The sequence below is a fragment of the Crocuta crocuta genome, unplaced genomic scaffold (genome assembly GCF_008692635.1).
Source record: "Crocuta crocuta isolate KB4526 unplaced genomic scaffold, BGI_CrCroc_1.0 scaffold62, whole genome shotgun sequence".
In the NCBI taxonomy this organism is placed as follows: domain Eukaryota; kingdom Metazoa; phylum Chordata; class Mammalia; order Carnivora; family Hyaenidae; genus Crocuta; species Crocuta crocuta.
Genome location: NW_027529173.1, coordinates 874,387 through 898,661, shown reverse-complemented (window position 1 = coordinate 898,661; position 24,275 = coordinate 874,387). Strand labels below are relative to the sequence as shown.

Below are 24,275 nucleotides of genomic sequence, written 5' to 3'. Positions count from 1 at the left end.
GGGAGGTTATGCACTGTAAGCCACCACATCAAGTGATCACCCTGAAAAACAGATCAATGACACCTCCTCACTTCTTAGGTCTTGTGCTGAGCCTCCCATATATTACCAGGAAGATTCTTTTTTTTGTTAAATAGCACATATGTGCAGAGGGAGAGGGAGAGGGAATCTTAAGCAGGCTCCATGCCCAACACAGAGCCCAAATCGGGACTTAATCTCACAACTGTGAGATTACGACCTGTGCTATAATCAAAAGTTGGATGCTTAACTGACTGAGCCACCCAGGCACCCAGAGATTCTTTAAGATCCGAATTATAGGTCCACATCTGGACAGTTCTAGGATTTTCTCTATCCCTTTAAAAACAAGTGAATGGGTAAATGAGCTCCAGGTTTCACATTGCCACCTTCAGTGATACTTACCATCCTTTTATTACATATTTTTTTAATATGGACTCCAGCAAAAGAGTTTTTTTAATTAAGGTGCCTCCAATAAGAAGAAAACATCGAGGACTACATGCCTAGATGAAATAAGCATCTTGTCCATTATTAGTTTGTTTGCTGTGTACCTTTTTCTATCAACCCATTCTCAATGAAGTCCATGCCTGGTCTGTGTTGTTTCCTCCAAAGTGCTTTGTCCAAAGAAGGCATTTTATAAATACCTGCTGTTAATAATGATAAACTATTACTCTCAATATTTTTGGTCATTGTCGATTCCTTTGGGTTATATAAGAATATATAGGTGTAGGTGTTTCATAATGTATGTGATAAATAGGAGCAAGACACTACAAAATTAATTTTTTGCTTTTATACATATTACTCATTAGCAGTAAAAAGCCAGGAATGAGAATATATGAGACATGCATACACACATATGCACATCTATTTAAAACTTTCTCCTTGGAAGCCATAGATAAATTATAGCTTATCTCAAATCCTGACAGTTTCTGTAAATCAAAGCTTTATATATATGGCAATTATTTATTGAAATAAATTGAATTAAGAAAAAATCAATTAATCAAATAAAATAGTCTTTTAATGTGTTAACCACTGATAATGCATTTTGAAAATATCTAGAGTTTTCAAATAGCATAAAACTCGGGGCGCCTGGGTGGCTCAGTCGGTTAAGTGTCTGACTTCAGCTCAGGTCATGATCTCACAGTTCGTGGGTTCAAGCCCTGTGTCGGGCTCTGTGCTAACAACTAGCTCAGAGCCTGGAAACTGTTTCAGATTCTGTGTCTCCTTCTCTCTCTGACCCTCCCTGCTCACACTGTCTCTCTTTCTCAGGAGTAAATAAAACGTTAAAAAGTAATAATAAATAAAATAAAATAGCATAAAACTCAAACATTTTACCTATTTAACTTTATAGGATATTATAATATTTAGGTAAAATTTGGGAATATTTCATCTTGCTGTCTCCCCCAAAATGTTCTTTCTATGGATGTTGTAGGTGTCTAAAGTTTATTTCTATTTATACTGTGTTTGTTTAGTTGTATCTGTAAAACAATAATTTCTACTTTTTCTCAGTATAATCTCATATATAATAAAAATATTTCATATATTTCATAGTTTATTAGTTATTTCTATATCATGACTAAATTATAATATTAGTTCTACCTTCTGTTTAGTAATTCAGTCCATCATCACCTCAGGCTTTCTTAATTTGTGTAACAAGATTTCTTTTTAAAATCTCTTTTAAAAAATGTATTTATATTGAGAGAGACAGACAGCACGTGAGCAGGGGAGGGGCAGAGAGAGAGAGAAAGGGAGAGAGCAAGAATCCCAAGCAGGCTCCGTGCTGTCCATGCAGAACCCAATGTGGGGCTCGAACTCATGAAACTGTAAGATCATGACCTGAGCCAAAACCAAGAGTTGGACGCTTAATGGACTGAGCATTCCAGGTGTCCCCGTGTAACAAGTTCTAGGACAAGTTTGAGTTCACAGTAAAAGCATAAGTATGAACAAATATTTCAGATATTTTGCTAATAGGCATGTGTTAAAATTGGAATAAACCAGTCTTCATAATTATTTGCTGTTAGATTATCAGTCAGATTTAGTGATCATGGATTTAATCTAAGATTTCTCAATTTAACTTTAGAACAGATATATACCTATAGGAATTCTCAGCAGACTTGGTTCTGCCTTTTCAGTCACATCTGTTAAATGGTGACTACCTCCTGTGTTGTGATTTTGATATAAACTAAATGGCCCTTTTCAATTTTGTGTACCCTAAAGATTTTGTTAAGAAAGAGAGAGATAGACCCTCTTGAATTGGATTTCCTGCTTCGATTCAAAGTTGAACACACTTATTCAAGTCCTGTTGATTTCCTAACAACTCAGTCGTGGAGTGCCCTAAAGGTATGTTAGGAAGATGTTTTTTCACTTTCTAAATCTTATATCTCAGTTCTCTCAAAGTAGAAATGTTTTAAAAGATACAAGTGATATGTACTATTTCATTTGCAGAAATATGTGATGTGATATTCTTCAATTCATCTGTGTATTACTGAATTATAAGGTGATTAATTTCTTCTTTGGAGATAAAAGAACTTTTGACCTATTTATGAGCGGGGAAGTGAATAAATACAGTCTGCAGGAACTCTGATAAAAGTCAAGAACAGAAGGGAACATTTTTGTCAACTTCCCTAAAACCAGTTATTTTTTAAAAAATTGTTAATGTTTTATTTATTTCTGAGAGACAGCATGAGCAGGGGAGGGTCAGAGAGAGAGGGAGACATAGAATCTGAAGCAAGCTCTAGGCTCTGAGCTAGCTGTCCGCACAGAGCCCGATGCGGGGCTCGAACCCCCGAACTGTAAAATCATGACCTGAACCAAAGTTGGATGCTTAACTGACTGAACCACCCAGGTGCCCCCTCTTGTATTTTTTTTAAGTTTGTTTATTTTTTGAGAGAGAAAGCACAAGTGAGGGAGGGGCAGGGAGACAGGAGGACAGAGGATCTGGCGTGGCCTTCACACTGACACCAATGAGCCTGATGCATACACAGATCATGACCTGAGCCAAAATTGGATGCTCAACCAACTGAGCCACCCCAGCGCTCTTTTCTTCTTTATATTCATCCACTTTTTACCAATAGTTTTGTTACTTACACAACGACACAGTAATTTATTTTCCTTGTAAAGTGTTTAAGCAGAACAGAATATTGTAGAGAAAAAAAGCATTGATTATTCATCACCTCAGTTATCAGTCAATCCTTATCCCATTTTTCTGTCAGAAGGTCCTATTGTTAAGAGTTTATTCTCCTAGACTCTGGGATTCCTTAAAGACACTCATCATAGGCTAACCTTTGCCACACTTTTCTTTCTAAGAGGGAAACATTTCTGTCCATTGGAAATGACCATCATCCCTTATTTTTATAGTATAGTTAGATTTATTTTTAATGGAGTTTTTGAATTGTTTAGAATTATGAATTCAAGTCCAGTTGTTGGTCACTCAGGGTCTCATTCAAAGGGATGATAAAAGAAAAAGAGTTTTACAAAGAATATATTATCATAGATGGGAAGAAGACTAAGGGAATCAGACCAGGAATGGGGATGGAAAAAAAAAAAAAAAAGGAAAAAGGAGTTGTTATTGAAACTGTTGAGAAATGAAGTTATGGGAGAGAGCCACCCGCTAGGAGCTGTGGCATTCGGTAGAGGAACACAGCCACTGCCAAACTGTCACCACAGAGAAAGAGCCGAGGAAGAAATACCCCTGCTTCTCTCTGTTCCAGCCGTCTAGTCTCTTGCCAGTGCTTCCTCTTGGCCAAACCCAACCAGGCCAGAGAAGTGAGAGTTTAGTTCAAATAATCCTTACGGGTCACCCTGTTAGCAAGAGAGAAAAGGGTGCAGAGTAAACCTGGTGAGGAAATGCAGGTGATCCAGCACAGCTTGTTCACACAGGATCCAATACATCCGCTAGTCTTTATCTCAGACTCTTAAGCCATTTACACCATTCCCATCTGTTCCCCTGTCCTATGGCAGGCAGTAGCCCTGATGGAAGAATTTCGAGGCATAGACCGAGATGTGGAAGGATCTGCCAAACAGTGGAGGAAGTGGGCAGAATCCGAGTGTCCAGAAAAAGAGAAGTTACCGCAAGAATGGAAGAAGAAGAGTTTGATACAGAAGCTGATTATTTTGAGAGCAGTGCGCCCTGACAGAATGACATATGCTCTCAGGTGGGGCAGTTAGCATTTTCGGAAGTACAAGTTAACTTAGAGGACACCTGGTCTCAGGGGCCGGAGTATCTGGTGGAGGCATTTATGGTCCATATTGATGAGAAACGGTTCTGCTGAAATTATGATCCTGTAATCACTACTATTGTTGAAACTAACTACACCAACCTGGGCTAGTCTCTAGTCAGACTGAGCCCATCCTTCCTGAAAACCTTACTTGAGACATCAGGAGGGGAGACAGGGAACCACTGGAAATATTCTAGCAAGAGCAATGGGTGTCATCAGAGTTCAGAGGCCAGGGGCATGCATTATGCCAGTGCAGTTTCCATTGTCTTTATTTAGTGGTGGCATTTGGGCTCTGAAGATTTTGCCCATCAAACAAAAATGAATTCCTTTCATGGAGACACTAATAGTCCTATAACTTTACAACCAGAGCAATTTAAAGCAGGAATCTCTGTCTCCATCTCCGTCTGTGTGTCCTTTCTCTTTGCCCTCTCGACTCCTGACTAGTAATATGCTGCTTAATTCACGCAAGTCATGTTCTCATTTGAATTTACCAACCAAAGAGTTCTCAACTCCCTTCCTTTGGTGCTTTCCTTTAAGAGCATTCGCGCACCTCTGGTTTTTTCCCTCCACTTTGTCCAGCTAGTTTCCCCTTTGCAGAAGCCTCTGCATACCCTACTTTACAAGTTAATTCTGCTTAGTGGCACTTACTTTCTGCTAAACTCTGATGCTGCTGGAAAATAATCCCTGCTTAATTGAGCTTCCCTGTGTTAGAAACACCCCAAAAAGCATTTGTATATTCATGAGAAGCCCAGCAGGCCGGAAAATTGCACTGTGGCAAATCTAATGAACTGTTAATAAGTAATGGGGGATCTGGCAGGAGATTTGGGGGATACAAAGCCATAGGCAGGCAGCTGGTGGTATTCAGAGGGGGGTCTCAGTAGCCCCCAGAATGGAATGTCAGCTTCTGATTTTCAGAGCTTCTAAAGCAGAGAGGGATTTCACTGACTTTAATGCATTAGAAATCTAGCCAGATTCATAGCGTTGTATAAAAACATCCCATGTCATGAACATGGTTTGCGTCCTTCCTGTGCCTGCGATTTAAGCTGATCCAAGTTGTAGCCCTTTTCAAGGTCACCAGCATTGATCCTGTCTTTTGCATTATCCTTTTTTACAGGAATTTTGTGGAGGAAAAACTGGGTATAAAATATGTGGGGAGAACCAGATTGGACTTAGTTAAAGCATTTGAAGAAAGCAGCCCAGCCACTCCGGTCTTCTTCATTCTCTCTCCAGGGGTGGACGCCCTTAAAGACCTAGAGATCCTTGGTGAGCGGCCAGAAGGCTTGCCTCCCCATGCCCCCTCTCGCCCAGGGCCCTCCCGACCTTCTCTCAGTTCACGGTTACCTTAGTTTCTTTCTCTATCTCCCTCCCTCTCTTTCCTTTTTCATTTGTTGGAGATTGAGTGCATGTGAAAATGTAAGGCTAATAACACCGTAGTCTGAAGAAATGCTCAAATGGAACATTCCTCTGGTTGGCATAATGCAAGTTTCTTTTGTACTGTTTTCCACCTTTTGACTATATAAGGGCCAGAGGGCAATTTTCTCCATGCTAGTGTAATCTTGTGCCCCCTGTGACTAAATAGTGGTCATTAAAGCAACCCTATTCGATTGTGCAAGGCACTGCCGCTTTGTGCTCTGGATTACTATTCCCCACAGCCTGCTCCGAGAATACCAGGTTAATAGAGCTGTGACCTGACTGTGCTCGATTCAAGCATGGCCACAAGGTGAGAGGCTCCTGCATTTACCCAATGAGCCAATTTGTTCAAAAAATGATGTGATATCTACCACATGTTGCTCCTTTTTATGCGGGAAATGCTTTGCTACTCCTGCAAGAGTTAATAAAGCTCAGTAACAATACTTGCCATCTATCAAAATGTCAAAAGCTTCATTACCATAAAACCAGAGGAACTTATTTCCACAGGCTTAGCTAATGCTCATAAGGAGGCGGCTGTTGAGAGCTCAAAATGCTCCTTGTGGAAATGACAGAAGTTTAGTTTGGATCGTTCGGGAGAGTGACCTAGAAGGTGGCAGCAATCACCACAGATGGGCCCTGGGCCACAGAATTCCACGCCCTTCTCATCGGTCCTTGATTCACTCTTGTTCTCGCCATGTTGTATCCTCCTCTCACAGGCAAAAGGCTCGGGTTTACGATTGACTCGGGAAAATTCCACAACGTATCTTTAGGACAAGGTCAGGAGACGGTGGCGGAAAAGGCACTGGAGAGAGCTTCCAAAGGCGGACACTGGGTCATACTCCAAGTGAGTATTCCGTCTTCACGGACAACGCTGGGAATGAACACAGGGGAAGGGACAGTGCAGAATTGTCCTGGCTGACAGGAGTGATCCTTCCTCGTGACCTGTGGTGGTTTGCCAAGTCCTCGGGGTTCCCTCTGCTGATGACACCTCCAAAGGTGATCAGGGACTCTGCTGACAAGGATAGCTGTCATCTTTTGAGAGGTTTTCTAGTCGTTGTGCTTCAAAATTTAAAATATTACAGGAACCCTCTTATTCTCTTGACTTACAGATATCTGGAATATTCTAGTAGCGCGTGAGGACTAAGGCTTGTATAGATTGCCAAAGCCCGTGTCCTAAAACCTCACATTTGCAAGTCGCTTTTCAAGCTCACAGAGCATTTTTGGGCCGCCTGAGCGTCCCAGTTGGTTAAGCATCCAACTCTTAATTTCATCTCAGGTCAGGATCTCAGGTTCGAGCCCCACAGCAGGCTCTGTGATAACTTCATGGAGCCTGCTTCAGATTCTCTGTCTCCCTCTCTCTCTCTCTGCCCCTCCCCTGTGTGCTCTCTCTCAAAAATAAACATTTAAAGTGACAGCATTTTTGCATATAGTACCTCTTACAACTCTGCCCCTGCCCCTAAATAGTTGTGTTACATTTCCTTTGTTTGTAAGAAGATTAGAGTAGATAACCCCTTTGTCCCTTTTAGGGCTAGCATTACATGGGTCTGCGACTCTAACCCAGTGTTCTCCCAAGTGGCTCCCGTGGCTGGGGATTCTGGCAAGAACCCAGGAATGAGCAGAGCCCAGGCAACTTCAGGGGGCACATGGTAGCCGCCCTGACCTTTCTCCAGCAAGGCACGCCGGCTGTCTCATCAGGTCTGGAAGTAGCCATTTAATTGGCAGCCCCGTGAACCTAAAGGTTCTCGTTTATACCAGTCCCTTTGCGAGGACACATGATCTCTAATCATGATAGCAAAGCTGCCGGGATCAGTGCTGTCCTCCCCTTACGAAGAGAAGAGTGAGCCTGGAGGTGGTCTGGAGAGCTCAAGGCCACGCAGCTGCAAAGTGGCAGGGCTGGTACTCGAGTTCAAGTCTGTTGAGTGGCAAGCACCATTTTTTTTTCTGCTAGTTCATGTGGCCACCCTCAGACAGAGATAGGACACTGGCCTGCCTCAGTGCCTCCAGGACCCAGGGTTGATGCAGTTTACATTTCAGCTTGAACTAAAATTGGATTCATGAACCAGCTGCCCTAAGTCCATCCAGATCATAACCCTCCAGGAGAGTAATAGCCACTGCTCAGGTGATACTCAGTAAGGTGACTTGGGGACAGCGTGTTCCCCTCCGAGGCTCACAAAGTCAGCCAGGTTACAGTGTGGGGTTTGTTTTTTCCGAGACGGAAGATGTTGCTCTGATAGTTGAGTAGATGCTGAGATCTTCCTGCCAAAGAAAGTTCTTTGAGAATTCTCATGTGTCCAGCAGCTCAGACTAGGAAGAAACTAGGAGCGGTATGGTCATCCTCAGGAGAACGTAGTGTTCAAAGTAGAATGTTTCTGTTACTCTTCTGTCTCTGCTAAGTTCCCGTTTGTCCCCAAAATTCAAGTTGTAAGTTTTACCATAAAAAAAAAATCTCAGAAGACCTTATCTCACGAAGAATCTGGCTTTGGATGTCTATCCTAGATGTTTGATTTTTGTTCTTAGTGGTAAGCCAGTAATTTAGAATGTAATTTTCTAGCTGTTCCTACCATCACATAGAATAACTGGGGAGGAGGGATTGCCCCAGGTTTTAGCCATCCTAATTTGTGGGGGTTTCTAGTATCTCTTTGCCATTTAAAAGAGAGGCAGGACTTTGAATAAAGAGGAGACCAGCATGATAAGAACTCATTATATTGTGTGCAACATTCGTTGCATTTTATCAGCAGAGGCAAGTGATGTGTCTGCACATGTTCATGAGCTCTTCACCAAACTCTTCAGTCGTCACTTACTGTGATGAGATAGAGCCCTTCGTGGGACATTTAGCATTATATCAGAAGCCCATACTCCAGAGGATAGCTGTTACACAGGTATCAGGGTGGTAGCTATCTGTATCTCAGAAATAACACCATACGGTTTGTAAATTGACATGATGGATTTAAAAAATCTATTTTCATGGGCAAAATAGATGGTTTCCAAGATACATGGATTGGCTGAAAGTGTTGCACGGGCGTGGCTGCCCTGGGACAAGCAGGCACAAGAATCTAGCCCATCTCAGAGCCGAGGTCCCCACGAATGGCTGCCAGGCTGGCCTCCAGAGTGTGCCTGTGTTCAGGGGTGCCTCACTTGGAGATGGTTCTGTTCCCTGACTCCAGAGCCACTGCCTAGAATATTTTTACATTTGTTTCAGGTAAACATCTCAAGTTAAGGTATTGTCATAGTCTGTGAGATAGAGAATGAGGTCACATTTGAGCTTGCAGAACAGATTTTATTATTTTTGTTTCTGCTTACTTGTGTGAGTGGCACAGTTGGGTGTGAAAAGTACTCCTGCCGTAATCTAGTAGCAAGTGTGGAGGCCAAGAGTCTCAGAGCCCTGACTTACTGATAAGCTTGCTAGGGTTGCTGGACCACAGTATCACAGAACGGATGGCTTCATCAACAGAAATTGAATTTCTTACAGTTCTGCAGGCCAGATGTCTGAGATCAAGTGATTTGTAGGGTTGGTTTCTTCTGAGACCTCTCTCTTTGGTGTGTAGATAATGGTCTCCACCCTGTGTCTCCATACCGTCTTCCATATGGAGGTGTAGAGGTGTGTCCTAATCACCTCTTCTTAGAAGGATGCAAGCAGTATCAAAGTAAGACCCACTTTAATTGTTGCATCCAGTCTTCATTACCTCTTTAAAGACCTATTCCTAATACAGACATATTCTGAAGTACTGATGGTTAGGATTTCAACATATAAATTTGGGGGTCCTAATTCAGTTTATAATGCCTACCAGCATTCAATATCTGCCAAAGCAAAATAGCCTAATAATGTGAACAACTGAATTGGCATAGGTCTTTTTACAACAGAACCGTTTCAAAGAAAGATACTTGCATGACTATTCCCTTCCCTATTTGCCTTCTTGATTTTTTTGTGGGATATTTTTGTAGCTGTTATAATCTTAAATGTTTTTCTTTGTTGGAAAGAACTACATATTCCTGGGGGTGATGTTTCAGCCAGTCTTTAAGAACTTCTTCACAGAGAACGTGTGAGGGTATGGCCTTTATACTTCTCTCACAGCATCACCTGCCATGTACTCTGGATATTTAGTATTGGAGGACTGTGAATCATAGAGCAGAAAATCAGGAAGTGATGATGACATTTGTTTCATGATTTTTGACAGCTCTAGGGTTTTAGAAAAATCACATGTTAGGAATCACAGAGCATCTTAACAAGGAATGATTTCTTTTTCAGCCAGCCTTTCACCCCTCACATCGTTTTGAGTTCATGTACAAATGAAACATCAGAAACAATTAAGTGGATGGTCACATACATTACTAGCTTATAGTTTTTATATTTGACTAAACTAACCAGATAGGTCTCAGTGATTGAGTTTAAGCTGTAACAAAGAAAATTGTCAGGAACTCCATTTCAAAGGTGATCGGTGGGAGTTGGAAGTGGTAAGTGTGTTGGAAGTAGATTTGGGTTTACAAAGATAACCTGTGGTGATTTGCAGCCCTAAATGTGTTCCATGCACACCTGTACAGAACACCATGTTTTGGTGTTTGGTTTTCTTCCCTAACATGATAATACAGGAAAAATTAAATCATGGTCCTCTGAGTTGTCTACAGATAGATATATAGATATATAGATATATATATATATATATCTATATCTACAGATAGATATATAGATATATATACACACACACAGATATATATATACAGATATATATGATAATAACTTCATATGTATATATATGAAAATGTTGTGATTCCATAATTTAAGCAATATACTTTAGTTTCACAGGAGTTATAGCCATACTGTTTTTCAGAATGTCCACTTGGTAGCCAAGTGGCTAGGAACCTTGGAAAAACTCCTTGAACGATTCAGCCCGGGAAGCCACAGAGATTACAGAGTTTTTATGAGTGCCGAATCTGCACCTACACCAAGTGAACACATCATCCCTCAAGGACTCCTGGAAAATTCCATTAAAATTACTAATGAACCTCCCACAGGAATGCTGGCCAATTTGCATGCTGCCCTCTACAACTTTGATCAGGTAAGAAAGCAGAAGCCTAGTCTGACAGTAGTCAGGGTCTTCTCACAAAACCATGGGGCCATTATCTACTCATGTGTCTTGTGGACAGAGATGAAGTGAAATATCAGTGTGTTTTAATCTCTTCAAAGGATCATCTGTCACTACCTATTCCAGTGACCAAAAAAAAAAAAAAAAAAATCTGCGTTTTGCCCTAAAACTACAGCCACCTGTTGGAGAGTAAATGATATCCCTTTCTGAGGAACCTGCTTATTGAAGAAAAACATAGCAGGCTAGTATCTCAGCACAGGAAGAGGAAAAGCCATAGTTACTCCTGTTAATGTTCTTGAGGGTGACAAAAGTAATGAGAAGAGTTTCAGTATAATATTTAATGTTTTAGACCTAGTTAGCAAACTTAAATCATGTTTTCAGATTATATCCATTTGCCTTATTTATATCTTCATTTCCATCTAAAATAAATTAATAAATATACTTTGATTATCATTATTCTCCTTGGCCAAATTATCACATATCTATATTATAATCAAATCTTTAAGGCAAGTTTCCCTTGTTGCTGTGTCTTTAAGTTCCCATTACCTCCGATTTCTTAGACACCTTTGGGAAATGGTAGTCTTACTAGGAGAAGTAGAATGAACTCCAAAGAGGAAATACATAAGATTTGTTGGTAAATATTAAGTTTCTTGTTAGCAATACTAGGGTTCTCTATGAAGCATGCTTCACTTTTTCACTAGTATCTTCTGGGCCAATACCCAAGCCAACATTATGAAGGAATTACATTGGCCACCTAAGATTACGGTTTTGAAGAACATAGTTAATTACCTAATTAAATAATTAATATATAGCCTACATAAACACAGTAGACTCTGTAAACAGAAGGGACTGAAAAAATCTTGTTGAATCTAATGTATACATTCAGTATTTTTTTTGGTGAACTATGGCAGGCATGTATTTTTTTATCCATCAGTTTATAATCTCTGACCACTTTGAACATCCTCAAGCTCTTTAACAAAGCTAGTACAAAGGGGGATTTTGTTATATTTAAACAGGAGTTATCCAGCCCTCTAGAACAGTGGTCTTTCTTTGTGAAAAGTGAGCATTTTATGAACAAATATGCTTCAGCCCAGTTGTCCTTCAGCTTTCTTTTTTTTTTGTAAGGACCTCTCTGATAATCTGATAAAATTATGGATACTCTTTCCAGGGACATACACATTAAAAAAATTGTTGCATATAATCATAGGAGAGTCCTTTCTCCTGTTCTCATTTATTCATGAAAGTGTCAGTTCTTTTGACAGTTATCTGGAAAGCCACTTAGATCAACTGAAGTTTACATTTACTGGAAAGACTCTTAAGTACTTCAGGGGGAAATATTTATCTAGTAGAAAGGACCGTCTGAAATATTAAGACTAAATTTGATCAGACTCTTGAATGCTGAGAACAAACTCAGGACTGATGGGTGTTGGGGGGAGAGGGACAGGGCGTTGATGGGCATGGAGGAGAGCACTTGTAGGGATGAGCACTGAGTGTTGTATGGAAACCAACTTGACAATAAACTATTTATAAAAAAGAATTTTTTTAAAGAAGTAGCAAAAACAAAGATAATCAAAGTTATTCATTTAATAAACTTCCTATTCAAACTTGCTATAGCCAAAACCAAACCAACAAAAACTCTAAGGAAAATGTAAAAATTTTAGAGTAGTCTTTTATGAATGCTAACCTTTCATTATGTTGGAAAACAAAATGTGGTTTTATCCACATGATATAATTCAAGGGTATTCACCTATACTCTGTGGTCATCTGTGAGTAGGTTCCCAGTGCCCTTTAATCAGTTAGAATTGTGTTTGTCTACCTATGAAAGAAGTATGAAACAACAGTGGCTTAAAAAAGGTTACAAGTATTTCTGCCACATGAAGATTCTGGAGGTAGGTCATTCAGAGGTAAGTGTATCACAGAAAGTTATCAGTCTAATTCTTTTATGGTGCACTGTTTCTAGAATGGGCTTCCCAGGGTCCCAGGTGTGGCAGTCCCCATGTCCATGTTCCTGACAGTAGGATGAAAGAAGGAACAAAGCAGATGACCATGATGCATGTTTGCTTTCTTGAAAGAATGCTTCCGATGAGTTAATACATAGTATTTCTCCTTTCACCTCACTGGTCATATAGTCACATTGTGTTTCCTAGCTGCAAGAGAGGCTGGGAAAAGACCAATTTATCTTGGACAGCCATGTGCCTGGCTCAAAGTTAGCAGTGAGATATTTTAGAACAGGCAGTTAGTGATCTGTATCACAAACTTCTGACTTTCCCAAGGCTACTTTTATCATCCAGGGTGTTCTGTGTAGCTGCCATGGTCTTATGTAGCTGAAGCCTGTGGCATGGACAAGGGTAGTGAGGTGCCATCGACTTTAGGTACTCATCTGGGTTAGGAAAACAAGTCCTGGTCACCCATTTGTCTGGGTACCCTTCTCAGATGAGAAAAGCATCCAAGGGATCCAGACAAATGAACTGTTTTGTTTGGGGGTGTTTTTGTTTTTTACATGCTTTATTATTCAAATCAAATTAAATTTGTATTTTTAATCATACCCCCAAATCAGAATTTATCTCTGAACTATGATATATGTGGTCATAATGAATAAAGTTTAATATTAGTCCTTTATTGGGGTGCCTGGGTGGCTCAGTTGGCTAAGCATCCCACTTTTGATTTTGGCTCAGGTCATGATCACGCTGAGAGAGCAGAGCCTGCTTGAGATTGTCTCTCCTTCTCTTTCTGCCCCTCCTCTGCGCATATTTTCTGTCTCTCAAAATAAATAAACTTTAAAATAATGACTCCTTTACTTTTTTGAGCATTCCAGAATATCTTTGGAAATGCAATCATTAAGTGACCAAGATGTAAAAAAACATTTCTTGTAGGATGCTGCTTCCCTATGTATTTCAGCCCGTAGCACCTGCCTTTTGAAGATGTTTTAAGGGAATACTGTGTAGGCTCCTTTCACACCCAGATAATAACTACATTTTTAAAGTCAGAATATAGATTTCTTTTTCTGTAAGATTTGCAGCAGAAACAAATAATTGGTAGCTTTGCATGTAAAATTGGCATCTGTGTGCATACAACTCTGTTACGTGTGTGGACGTCTATTCTCTATTCACAGTGCTATTTTATGTTTTCTGATATTAATTTGCTCATCACCTGATTTGTAAAAATATAACTAACCTATAAATGTAGAATGTTAGGTAGACTCATACTTTTTCCTGATTAGAAAACCTTGATTCATAGTTTCTTCCAGTGGCATTTATATTATCAGAGCATAATGGGTATTAAGTTGTAATCGTTTTAGTGCTGAGGATAAAACTAAATGAACTATATGAAATACAGATGGAATTAGGTACATAATTATTATAGGATCTTCATTTCCTGTGGACTCTATGTAATTTAGGGAGGGGTTAGATAACTTGTTAGGTCATAATTCCTAAGTAAAAGTTTGATACTTTTATTTCATCCCCTAGAAGTTTCTTACATTTGAAACCAATATATTTTTGAGGAGTGCCTCAGTGGCTCAGTCGGTTAAGTGTCTGACTTCATCTCAGGTCATGATCTTGCAGTTCGTAAGTTGGAGTCCCACATCAGGCTCTGTACTGTCAGTGCAGAGCCTGGTTAGGATTCTCTGCCCCTCCTCACTCACATTCAGTCTCTGTCTCTGTCTCTCTCTCTCTCTCTCAAAAGTGAATAAAAAATTTAAAATACATAAGCAAAACTAATATATGTTTATTTTCTTCAGTACTCCGAATTTTATAATTTCTGTCTTCTTTCACAAGCTTGTCTTTTATTTCAAGTTTGTGGAAATGTTATGTTTAATGATTGTATATTTTCAAGCCCCACTAATTACCTAGAAATGGCCCAGTGCTGTAGAATGTCCTAGTGATTTAGTTGGGTCTGCATTGTAGATGACCTCACCAGTTCTAGAACTCTGTTTGGTAGTAATCCTGGATTCTGATGATAGTGATACAGAAAGAAACTAACAAGCTTCTTCTTGTCTTAGAACAAGAGAACAAGTCTAGTCTTTGTTTAGACTTGTACTAGGAGTTGCCTGAAAGACCAGATCTGAACTCCCACCCTAAAAGTGCTAAATATACTTGGTAGATAGTCCGGTTGTCAAATCCATTTTAAATGTGGACTGGCTATTATTTGACCATTAAAAAATTATTTTTAACATTTATTTATTTTTGAGAGAGCATGAGCAGGGGAGGGGCAGAGAGAAAACAGGCTTCAGGCTCTAAGCTGTCAGCACAGAACCTGATGTGGGGCTCAAACCCAAAAACTGTGAGATCATGATCTGAGCCGAAGTCAGATGCTCAACCTACTGAGCCACCCAGGCGCCCCTGTAATTTGACCACCTTAAAGGACGAGACAAGAAGATTTATCTCTGGCCTTATCTTCCTCTACTGCCCAATATCAGTTGAAGTAATCCTTGTTGGCCTCACAAAACTGCCAAATCTGAGAATAAAGTACACCCCCTTTAAGCCAAAGATTGGATGACTGTAGTTCACCTTCTAATTTCATGGCTGTGTGAGCCATAACCATATCAGCATGCTAGGATTTAATTTTCACTCTGTGTTTAAAAAAACAAGTTACAGATCTAGTGTATATCTTACAGTCTTCCATATGCCATTCTCTCAACCCAGAAATGAATTCTACTTTAACTTCATTGGAAGGAAACCACTTCTCAAGGTGATTATATTCGCTCAGGTATAGCACAAAATTACAGTGATCCAAACGAGGTAACCTCTCTCCCATATAACTGGCAGCTCTGTTTCATGAGGTCAGCCACTCACCCGAGCTGGTAGGTTCCTCTACCATAACTCACTCGTGGCTTCCGTGGTTGCTAGTCGTCATCCCTTCTAGCCCACAGAAAAGGGGAAAGAGTGACAACCAGGGTGAGCAAATTCCTTTTAAGTAAATGACATGAAAATTGTACACATCACTTCTCAAATTCTATTGGCAAGAGCTTGGTCATATGGCACATCTGGTTTCAGGGGAGGATGGAAATAGTGTTTTGATGGGTGGCCATGCGCCCAGGTAATCTGTATTCCTATGAAACCCCAGGAAATGCAGGGCTGAGGTTAACTAGTATCCTGCTATGCTCATGAAACGAAGATGGTGTCCTTTGGCCATCTAGATTTTTCAAGGAGAATTTTGCAGGGGAAATGATGTCAAGCAGTATTATCACTGCTCAAAATGGTCTCATTTTCTAGAGAATTTACAAGCATTCAGTAAAATAACTGAAGCAAAGTGAAAGCATTCGCCTTAAATTAACAGACTGGCAAACGCCAAATGGTCAGTCTCCTATTATGCTCTTATAGGATGGGCAGCCATGCTTCAAACTGCATGGTACCCCTGTCCAAGCTCTCCTACAAAGTTTTATACAAGATTACTGACAACTCAGATCCATGCCCTTGGAAACCATACAGAAGGAGAATCACGATTTTTCTTTTCTCCCAGGATACACTTGAAGCGTGTTCCAAGGAGCAGGAGTTTAAAAGCATCCTCTTTTCTCTGTGCTATTTCCACGCTTGTGTCGCTGGGAGACTAAGGTTTGGCCCCCAGGGCTGGAGCCGCAGCTATCCTTTCAATCCCGGAGACCTCACCATCTGTGCTGGTGTCCTCTACAACTACTTAGAGGCAAACCCTAACGTAAGTGCCACTGGTCAGATAACCTCTTCCAAGAGCGGACTGAATCTGTCAGTCTTTGGCCACTATCAAATGGACCGTAATTTCTCTTTTGAAGCTATTATTGAAATAGCTGACACTATATATGCATCTTCGGCCAAGTGTGAAAAGAAACCAGATCAAAGGTTTTTCCAGCAGTGGATGCTCCAACTTCCTAAGATAGGTCAAACCAGTTCTGCATCAGCAGCTTAGTGCATAAAAAAAAAAAAAAAAATGTCCTTCATTATGTTAACAAAAACAGTGGTTTACATGTGCATATATGCCAGATTCATTAAGCAGGTAATGAAGCATTTGCACAAATGTAATTACATACAGCAATTCTGACAGTTCATAACACTGCATTAATAATCACTACAATTAGTTCTTATGATGGAAGCAATTTACAGCACGTCACATGTATAAATAATGGTGCATTTCCTGCATATGTCATTATTATGTATTAAGGATGCCACCTTGTTGTGACTTTCTCAGTAATGTTCCCCTTGATTGGAAGTTAAAGGTAGATGAGTGATTTTATTTCGTAGCTAAAATGTGTTTTACAGGTGGGGATGGGAATGCCTCATCAAGAACATTTGTGCAAACTCTTAGAAACCCAGTGACTGGATTTCACAAAGGAAGAACCATGTGTAAGGATTTCCTGGCTTAGTCTTCACAAAAGAAACTTTCGCCATTAAGTTCAATCTGTTCAAATTGAGATCTATTTGTCAAAACGAACCGGGTGTTGGTGTTCTAGACAACAACATCATTCTATAAGTTTCAAGAACTCTGTATTTCTTTGTATTAAGGTTTGTTTTATGTTCTTTTGGTAACCGTTGTTAGAATTTTTGTTGTGACCTCTGTTTTCTCAGGCTTTAGAAGTATTTGACTACTATCAAAACATGTACACTTAGTATATGCTCTTCCAAAGAACATATTTTCATCAAGTTGTATCCAAAATAAATGGCTTTGATATGGTATGTGATGATCAACATTCCATATCTATTATTTTTAAATATATAAAATTTGAGCATATTTTGACTTTTCTAATAAATAATATTCTGTGTTGGTCTTAACACATTTTCTTTAAAATGTCACATGTAACGTTGACTCCTCTAATAGTTGTAGGTAGGAAGGGAAATGGACCGCTTAAAACTTTCCTACAAGTCTGTACTGAGGCTGAGACCATGAATATTATTACCCTTTTCAGCTGAATCCTATACACAGGAGAGTTAGGAATGAAAGGGAGAAGGAGAGGAGCAGACTCTTATTTCCCTCCGGCTCTCTCATCCTGAGAGGTGGCAACCCCAGGGGGTCAAGTGGATCGTGTCCTACCACTGACCCCCGTAGTGTTCCTGGATGAACACAGCTTTCAGATTTTAACACACTTTCCTCTCTCATGTGTAGACCCAAGTCATTTACCACACACGGTGAAGCAAGTTACTGGGATGTGGGAGTTAAGTTATTATGTACACTGAGTTGGGTGGTACAAAATGTCCTTTTCGGGAAGGCATATGTAAAAAAGAATAGTTCCCTGGCTGATCAAATAGTTCCCTGGCTGTATCTTGAGGGAGATACTTATCAGATGGTAGAAAGCCTAGTGGGTAGTAACTCAGCCCTACTCAGAGAAATGAAATGGAGTGGTCTCTGTTTCCCGTCCATTTCAGAAGCACAGCGTGGAAGGTGCCCAAAGGTCCTTCCTCTCCGGTGTGGTCCAGGCCACTCACCTCTCTCATTGCACACTCACATCAGATCGGCTTAAAAGAAAGACATATTTGAAGTTCATTTACTGAAATTCAAATAAACTTGTAGCAAGTACGTTAGAATAGTTGAAGCAATTTTACTTATTCTGTCACATCATGCAACAAATGAAGGCTATAATTAAGTTTTTACTTGAACTGTTGGGAGGCAATCTACTGCCCTTGAGGGTATAAAGGTTCCTGTCTAGAAAGGCTTCATCACAGACTGGCATGTTTTGCAAACCCAGAGGAAGCTAAAGGGGAGCAGAGAGAGGCTTCAAATCCCATGAAGCCACATAAAGAGATACCGTTATTTCTTGAACACTACATGGTAGTCATTAGTTCCAACCCTCAGAATAGTCATGTAGGCCAGTCAGGCCATAAACCCAGCCCTCACATCAGCCTGTAGCAAGGGGGTGGGTTTGCCTGGATTTTTGCAAGGCAATGGAGTTCTAAGTACACCCCAAATTCAGATTGTGTAACGTTTTCTTTCTTTGCCTAGACAAGATCATAAAATCTGCTACACTTCAGATCGTAAGAATACGTCATACCTCAAAGGCCCTGCAAACTTACACTTTTTCTTAGTTTTTGGATAAGATTTTGAATGTGTAAAGTTTACCTACATGACGTCTTCTAGGAATAATTGCTTTAAAATCTGCATTAAAAGTTCAGTGTTGGGGTGCTTGGGTGGCTCAGTCAGTTAAGTGTCCCACTTTGACTCAGGTCATGATCTCACAGTTCATGGGTTCGAGCCCCACTTTGGGCTCTAAACTGATAGTGTGGAGCCTACCTCGGATCCTCTTTCTTCCCCTCTCTCTCTCTGCTCTCTTCCACTCTCAGTAGCACACACACGCGTGTTGTCTCAAATAAGCTTTAAATCACACTTCCTTTTTTTTTTTTAAAGTTTAGTGTTCATGAATTTTCACTGAATGTATTAAAATGCACTGAAAACAATTCTCTCAAATTTTACTGAGAAACCAAAGCATCTTCTGAACCTCTCTTAAATGTTCCTGTTGATGGGGATTTGAGGGAACGCTGTTAGAGGGGTTTGTAGAGAGGCACGTGCTGCTAGTTGACCGCTCTGGGACAGTCACACCATGCCTGGAAATGAACATTTGTGTGGTTCCCCTCCCAGGTCCCATGGGAAGATCTCCGTTATCTCTTCGGTGAGATCATGTATGGGGGCCACATCACAGATGATTGGGATCGCAGACTGTGTCGGGTATATCTGGGCGAATTCATTAATCCATCTCTGGTAAGACACTCTTAATTCATTTTACAGAGGAGAAAATTCTAGTAAGAATTTTTAACACTAATTTCACTACATAAATACTTCTTAAATATTATTGAGGAGTCGTGGCCTTTTGTGAGTATATTCTGGCCCACCATCAAGGAGTTTGGAAATTTGTTAGAAATGTAGAATCTTGGGTTCCATCCCAGATCTCTAGAATGAGAATCTGTTTGAACCAAGACCTCCTGGGTGATATCTGTGCATGTCTGCTGTTCTGTGCCCAGATGAAGGACCCTCACATATACCGACTCTCTGTATCTTTGGAATAACCCTGGAAGGTGTGCCGAACTGACACTGTGACCCTATTTTATAGGGAGAGACTGAAGCATGGCTTGCCCCAGGACAATTTGTTACTGTGTGCAAGAGCTCCAGCCAGAAGATAGGTGTAATGATTTCAACTTGAAATTCTAAAATAAGTGAAATCTGTAGGTTTTTTTCCCCTATCACAGAAGCCATGGAGTATTCTAAATTTTGATCATTAACTCTTTTTTTAAAAAAATTTTAATGTTTGTTTATTTTTGAGAGAGAGAGAGAGAGTGTGTGAGCAGTGGAGGAGCAGAGAAAGGGGGAGACACAGAGTCTGAAGCAGGCTCCAGGCTCTGAGCTGGGAGCCCAGAGCCCGATGTAGGGCCCAAACCCACAGACCAGGAGATCATGACCTGAGCTGAAGTCAAATGCTTAACTGACTGAACCACCCAGGTCCCCCCGCTAACTCTTAACTAAATACGTGCTCAGGAAAAAATGTGATGTGAGAACCCAGTTCTTCTGCCTTTGAGGAAAGGTAGAGTACCCACCGTACCGGAGTTGAAAGAGACCAGCTCCTTTTCCTGTTTGTCATTTTACCAACACACTGTCTGGAAAGACCAAATAGCCACTCTGTTTGTGTCCAGGCTGTGTTCCTGGCAAAAGTGCTTAGTCCCTGCTTTCCATATTAAAATAGCTGAAAGTGGTGGCCACATTTTTCTCATGCTCTCTCTCTAAAGCCTCCATGTTCATGGCAATTGACTTATTTCTTGGAAATGAAAGACACCCTACATCATGCCATCTTTGTTTTCACTTGAACAAGACATCAACTGTGTTGAACATAGTGCCATGTAACTTCTTTGATATTGGCTGTGGCACTTCTTTCTAGATGGGTCTCCTGAGGCAAGGGAAACAAAAGCAAAAATAAACTATTGGGACTTCATCAAAATAAAACGCTTCTGCACAGTGAAGGAAACAATTAACAAAACTAAAAGGCAACCTACAGAATGGGAGAAGATATTTGCAAATGACGAATCAGATAAAGACTTAGTAGCCAAACTGCATAAAGAACTTATAAAAGTTAACACTCAAAAAATGAATGATCCGATTAAAAAATGGGCAGAAGAGGGGCACCTGGGTGGCTCAGTCGGTTAAGTGTCTGACTTCAGCTCAGGTCATAATCTCCCAATTTGTGATTTCGAGTCCTGCATCAAGCTCTGCATTGAGCTCAGAACCTGGAGCCTGCTTTGGATTCCTTGTCTCCCTCTCTTTCTCCATCCCTTCCCAGCTTGTGCTCTGTCTGCCTCTCTCAACAGTAAGTAAACATTAAAGCAAAATGGGCAGAAGACATGAACAGACATTTTTCCAAAGAAGACATATGGATGCCCAACAGATACATGAAAAGATGCTCAGCATCACTGATCACAAGGGAAACACAAATCAAAATGACAATGAGGTATCACCTCACACTGTCAAATGACTTAAATTCATAACAGAAGAAACAAGTGTTGGCAAGGATGTGGAGAAAGGGAACCCTCTTACACTGTTGGCGGGAATGAAGATTGGTGCAGCCACTCTAGAAAACAGTGTGAAGCTTCCGCAAAAAGTTAAAAATAGAACTACCCTATGATCCAGCAATCTCACTACTAGATATTTACCCCCCAAATACAAAAATACTAATTCAGAGGAATACATGCATCCTGTTGTTTATCACAGTATTGTCTACAATCGCCACATTATGGAAACAGCCCAGGTGTTCACTGATTGATGAATGGATAAAGATGTGGTATATATATACGTACAGTGGGATATTGCCCATAAAAAATGAATGAAATCTTGCCATGTGTCAACAATGTGGAGGCATTTAGAGAGTACTAGGCTAAGTGATAATACGTCAGAGAAAGACAAAACCATACGGATTTCACTCCCATGTGGAATTTGAGAAACAAAACAAATGAGCAAAAAGAAAAAAAAAAAGAGGCAAACCAAGAAACAGACTCTTAGCCATAGAGAACAAACTGATGGTTACCAGGAAGGGTGGGGGGGATGGCTAAAACAAGTGACGGGGATTAAGGAGCACACTTGTTGTGATAAGCAATGGGTTAACAAATGGAAGGGTTGAATCACTATATTGCATACCTGAAACTAATATTACATGGTATGTTAACTGGAATTTAAATAAAATTTTAAAAAATAAGCCAAGGACTATAAAAAATATATACATGTAAAGTAGTGCCATATTTTTTAGTGGTTTGAGCAAGCTCCTGTTTATACTTTCTCTGAGAACTCATCTCATAAAAGCATTACATAATTTAATCACATATCAGAAAATATGGTAGAGTATATGTAGTCTAATATAAAAAATTGGGGATTTTTTTTTTACTATTTTTAATGTTAAACGATTTGGGGAAAATGCAAAAAAAACCCCAAAACTTTGCTGCTGCATGACCATTGTTTGTTTCCTTTGCAGAGAGAGTCTCCTGGTCTTTCCTTAGTTCTAATGAGCAGGATTTCACAGGTCAGAAAGACACTTTCAATTTAATACAATTGGAAGTCACTCCTCTTCTGGGAGCAGGTTACCATGGAGATGGGAAAGATAAACAGTGTTGGGCGCATGACCTTTACAGAGGTTGATTTCTCCAAATGATGGTGGAGGTCAAGGAGCAAAGTGAGAAGCTCATGCGGATGTTCCCTCTTGGGCTCTGGCCTGAGGATAGGGAGCGAATTACTGTTGCCAAACTAGGCAGTCCATTAACCTTCACAAGGCTGAACCCGCATTCACATGGTTGTACCATAAATAGAGATGATAGAACCTCAGGGGCGGCACTGGATTATGTGTGAACCCGTTAGAAATTTCGGTATCCACCCTTCCATGCAGATCTGCTGACTTTTCCAGGATTGAAATACTTCATTTGCAGGGAGGGCACCTGGCTGGCTCAGTCAGTGGAACATGTGACTCTTGATCTCTTTCAGTTTGAGTGCCATGTTGGGTGTGGAGATTACTTAAATAGATAAATAAATCCTTAAAAATAAATAATTGAAGGAAGGAAAGAAAGAGCGAGAAAGGGAAAAGAAGAAGGAAGGAAGGAGGGGGGAAGGAGGGAGGGAGAAGGGAAAGGAGAAAGAAAGGAAGAAAGAAAAGAAAGAAGGAAAGAAAGAGACAGAGACAGAGGAAGAAAAGAAGGAAAGGGAAGGAAGGAAGGAAGGAGAAAAGAAAAAAGAAAAAGAAAAGAGAAAAGAAAAGAAAAGAAAAAAGAAAAGGAAAGAAAAGCATCATTCGCTCTCTTGACTCTGCCCCAGACAGTGCTGCCTTCTCAACAAAGGAAGGTAAAAGCACTTACTGACTTGGTGCCAGATGCTGGCCAACCCCAGTTATTCTGTTCACCTGCAAATGTTTCCTGCTCTTGCTGTTTATATTAGGAATTTGATCTAACACTTGTGCATTTGCAGGAAGCCTTTTCACCACTTCTCACATGGGTTAACTTATTTAGAAATTGGTGTCTCTGGTTGCACTGAAACATGATCAAAAGAATAACCCGTTAATGGTGTGGGGTTTAGAGCTCTGCTCAGAATGTTTTCAGTGGTATTGTCCTCTTAGCAGGCTGAGTGAGTTTCTTGTTGGGGAAGTGAGGTTGCACTGGAAGAGGTTTCCCTGAAACTGATTTGCCTTAGGGGGCCTCTGGCCAGTTAGGGAATTATTATTAATTATTCTTCCATGTAAGGTGTGTATTTGGCAATACTGAATAGGTGATATAGCAATTACTTTTGGAAAATAAGGTATCAGGTGATCCAAAAGCGGGAGAGTACTATGCTAAGTGAAATTAGTCAGAGAATGACAGATACCATATGTTTTTACTCATATGTACATCTTGAGAAACTTAACAGAAGACCAGGGGGGAAGGGAAGGGGAAAAATAGTTACAGAGAGGGAGGGAGGCAAACCATAAGAGATTCTTAAATCCTGAGAGTTGATGAGGGGTGGGGGAAATGTGTGATGGGGATTGAGGAAGGTACTTGGGATGAGCACTGCATGTTGTATGCAAGCCATTTTCATAAATTAGGCAATAATATATATATATATAATATATATCACTATATATTTATGTGTATTTATATATATTTTATATATACCTGTGTGTTTTATTTCTATCTATCTATCTATCTATCTATCTGTCTATCTATAAAACTGTTCTGGTGCAGCGCCTTGGTGGCTCAGGGTTGGTTGAGCATACAACTTCAGCTTAGGTAATGATCTCACAGTTCATGAGTTCAAACCCCACATCGGGCTCTGTACTGATAGCTCAGAGCCTGGAGCCTGCTACAGATTCTATGTCTCCCTCTTTCTCTGCCCCTCCTCCATTCTCTCTCTCTCTCTCTCTCTCTCTCTCATTCTCTCTCGCTCTCTCTCTTTCTCTCTCAAAGATAAATAAACATTTTTAAAAAACTGTTCTGGGGGCACCTGGATGGGTCAGTCGGTTAAGCGTCCGACTTCAGCTCAGGTCATGATCACATGGTTCATGGGTTCGAGCCCCACTTTGGGCTCTATGCCGATGGCTAACTCAGAGCCTAGGGCCTGCTTCAGATTCTGTATTCCCTCTCTCTCTCTGACCCTCCCCTGC

The 24,275-nt window shown here is 40.4% G+C and overlaps 1 protein-coding gene across 1 annotated transcript in view; it reads left to right on the top strand.

Annotated features, from left to right (window-relative positions):
• Positions 1 to 24,275, top strand: part of DNAH11 (dynein axonemal heavy chain 11) — a 330,986-nt gene that overhangs the window by 290,368 nt on the left and 16,343 nt on the right. The window contains exons 68-74 of the mRNA XM_077757651.1: positions 2,230 to 2,356; positions 3,977 to 4,166; positions 5,344 to 5,492; positions 6,356 to 6,483; positions 10,466 to 10,693; positions 16,181 to 16,372; positions 19,259 to 19,378. Coding sequence (XP_077613777.1) covers positions 2,230 to 2,356; positions 3,977 to 4,166; positions 5,344 to 5,492; positions 6,356 to 6,483; positions 10,466 to 10,693; positions 16,181 to 16,372; positions 19,259 to 19,378 — 1,134 coding nt within the window. The remainder of the gene's footprint in view (positions 1 to 2,229; positions 2,357 to 3,976; positions 4,167 to 5,343; positions 5,493 to 6,355; positions 6,484 to 10,465; positions 10,694 to 16,180; positions 16,373 to 19,258; positions 19,379 to 24,275) is intronic.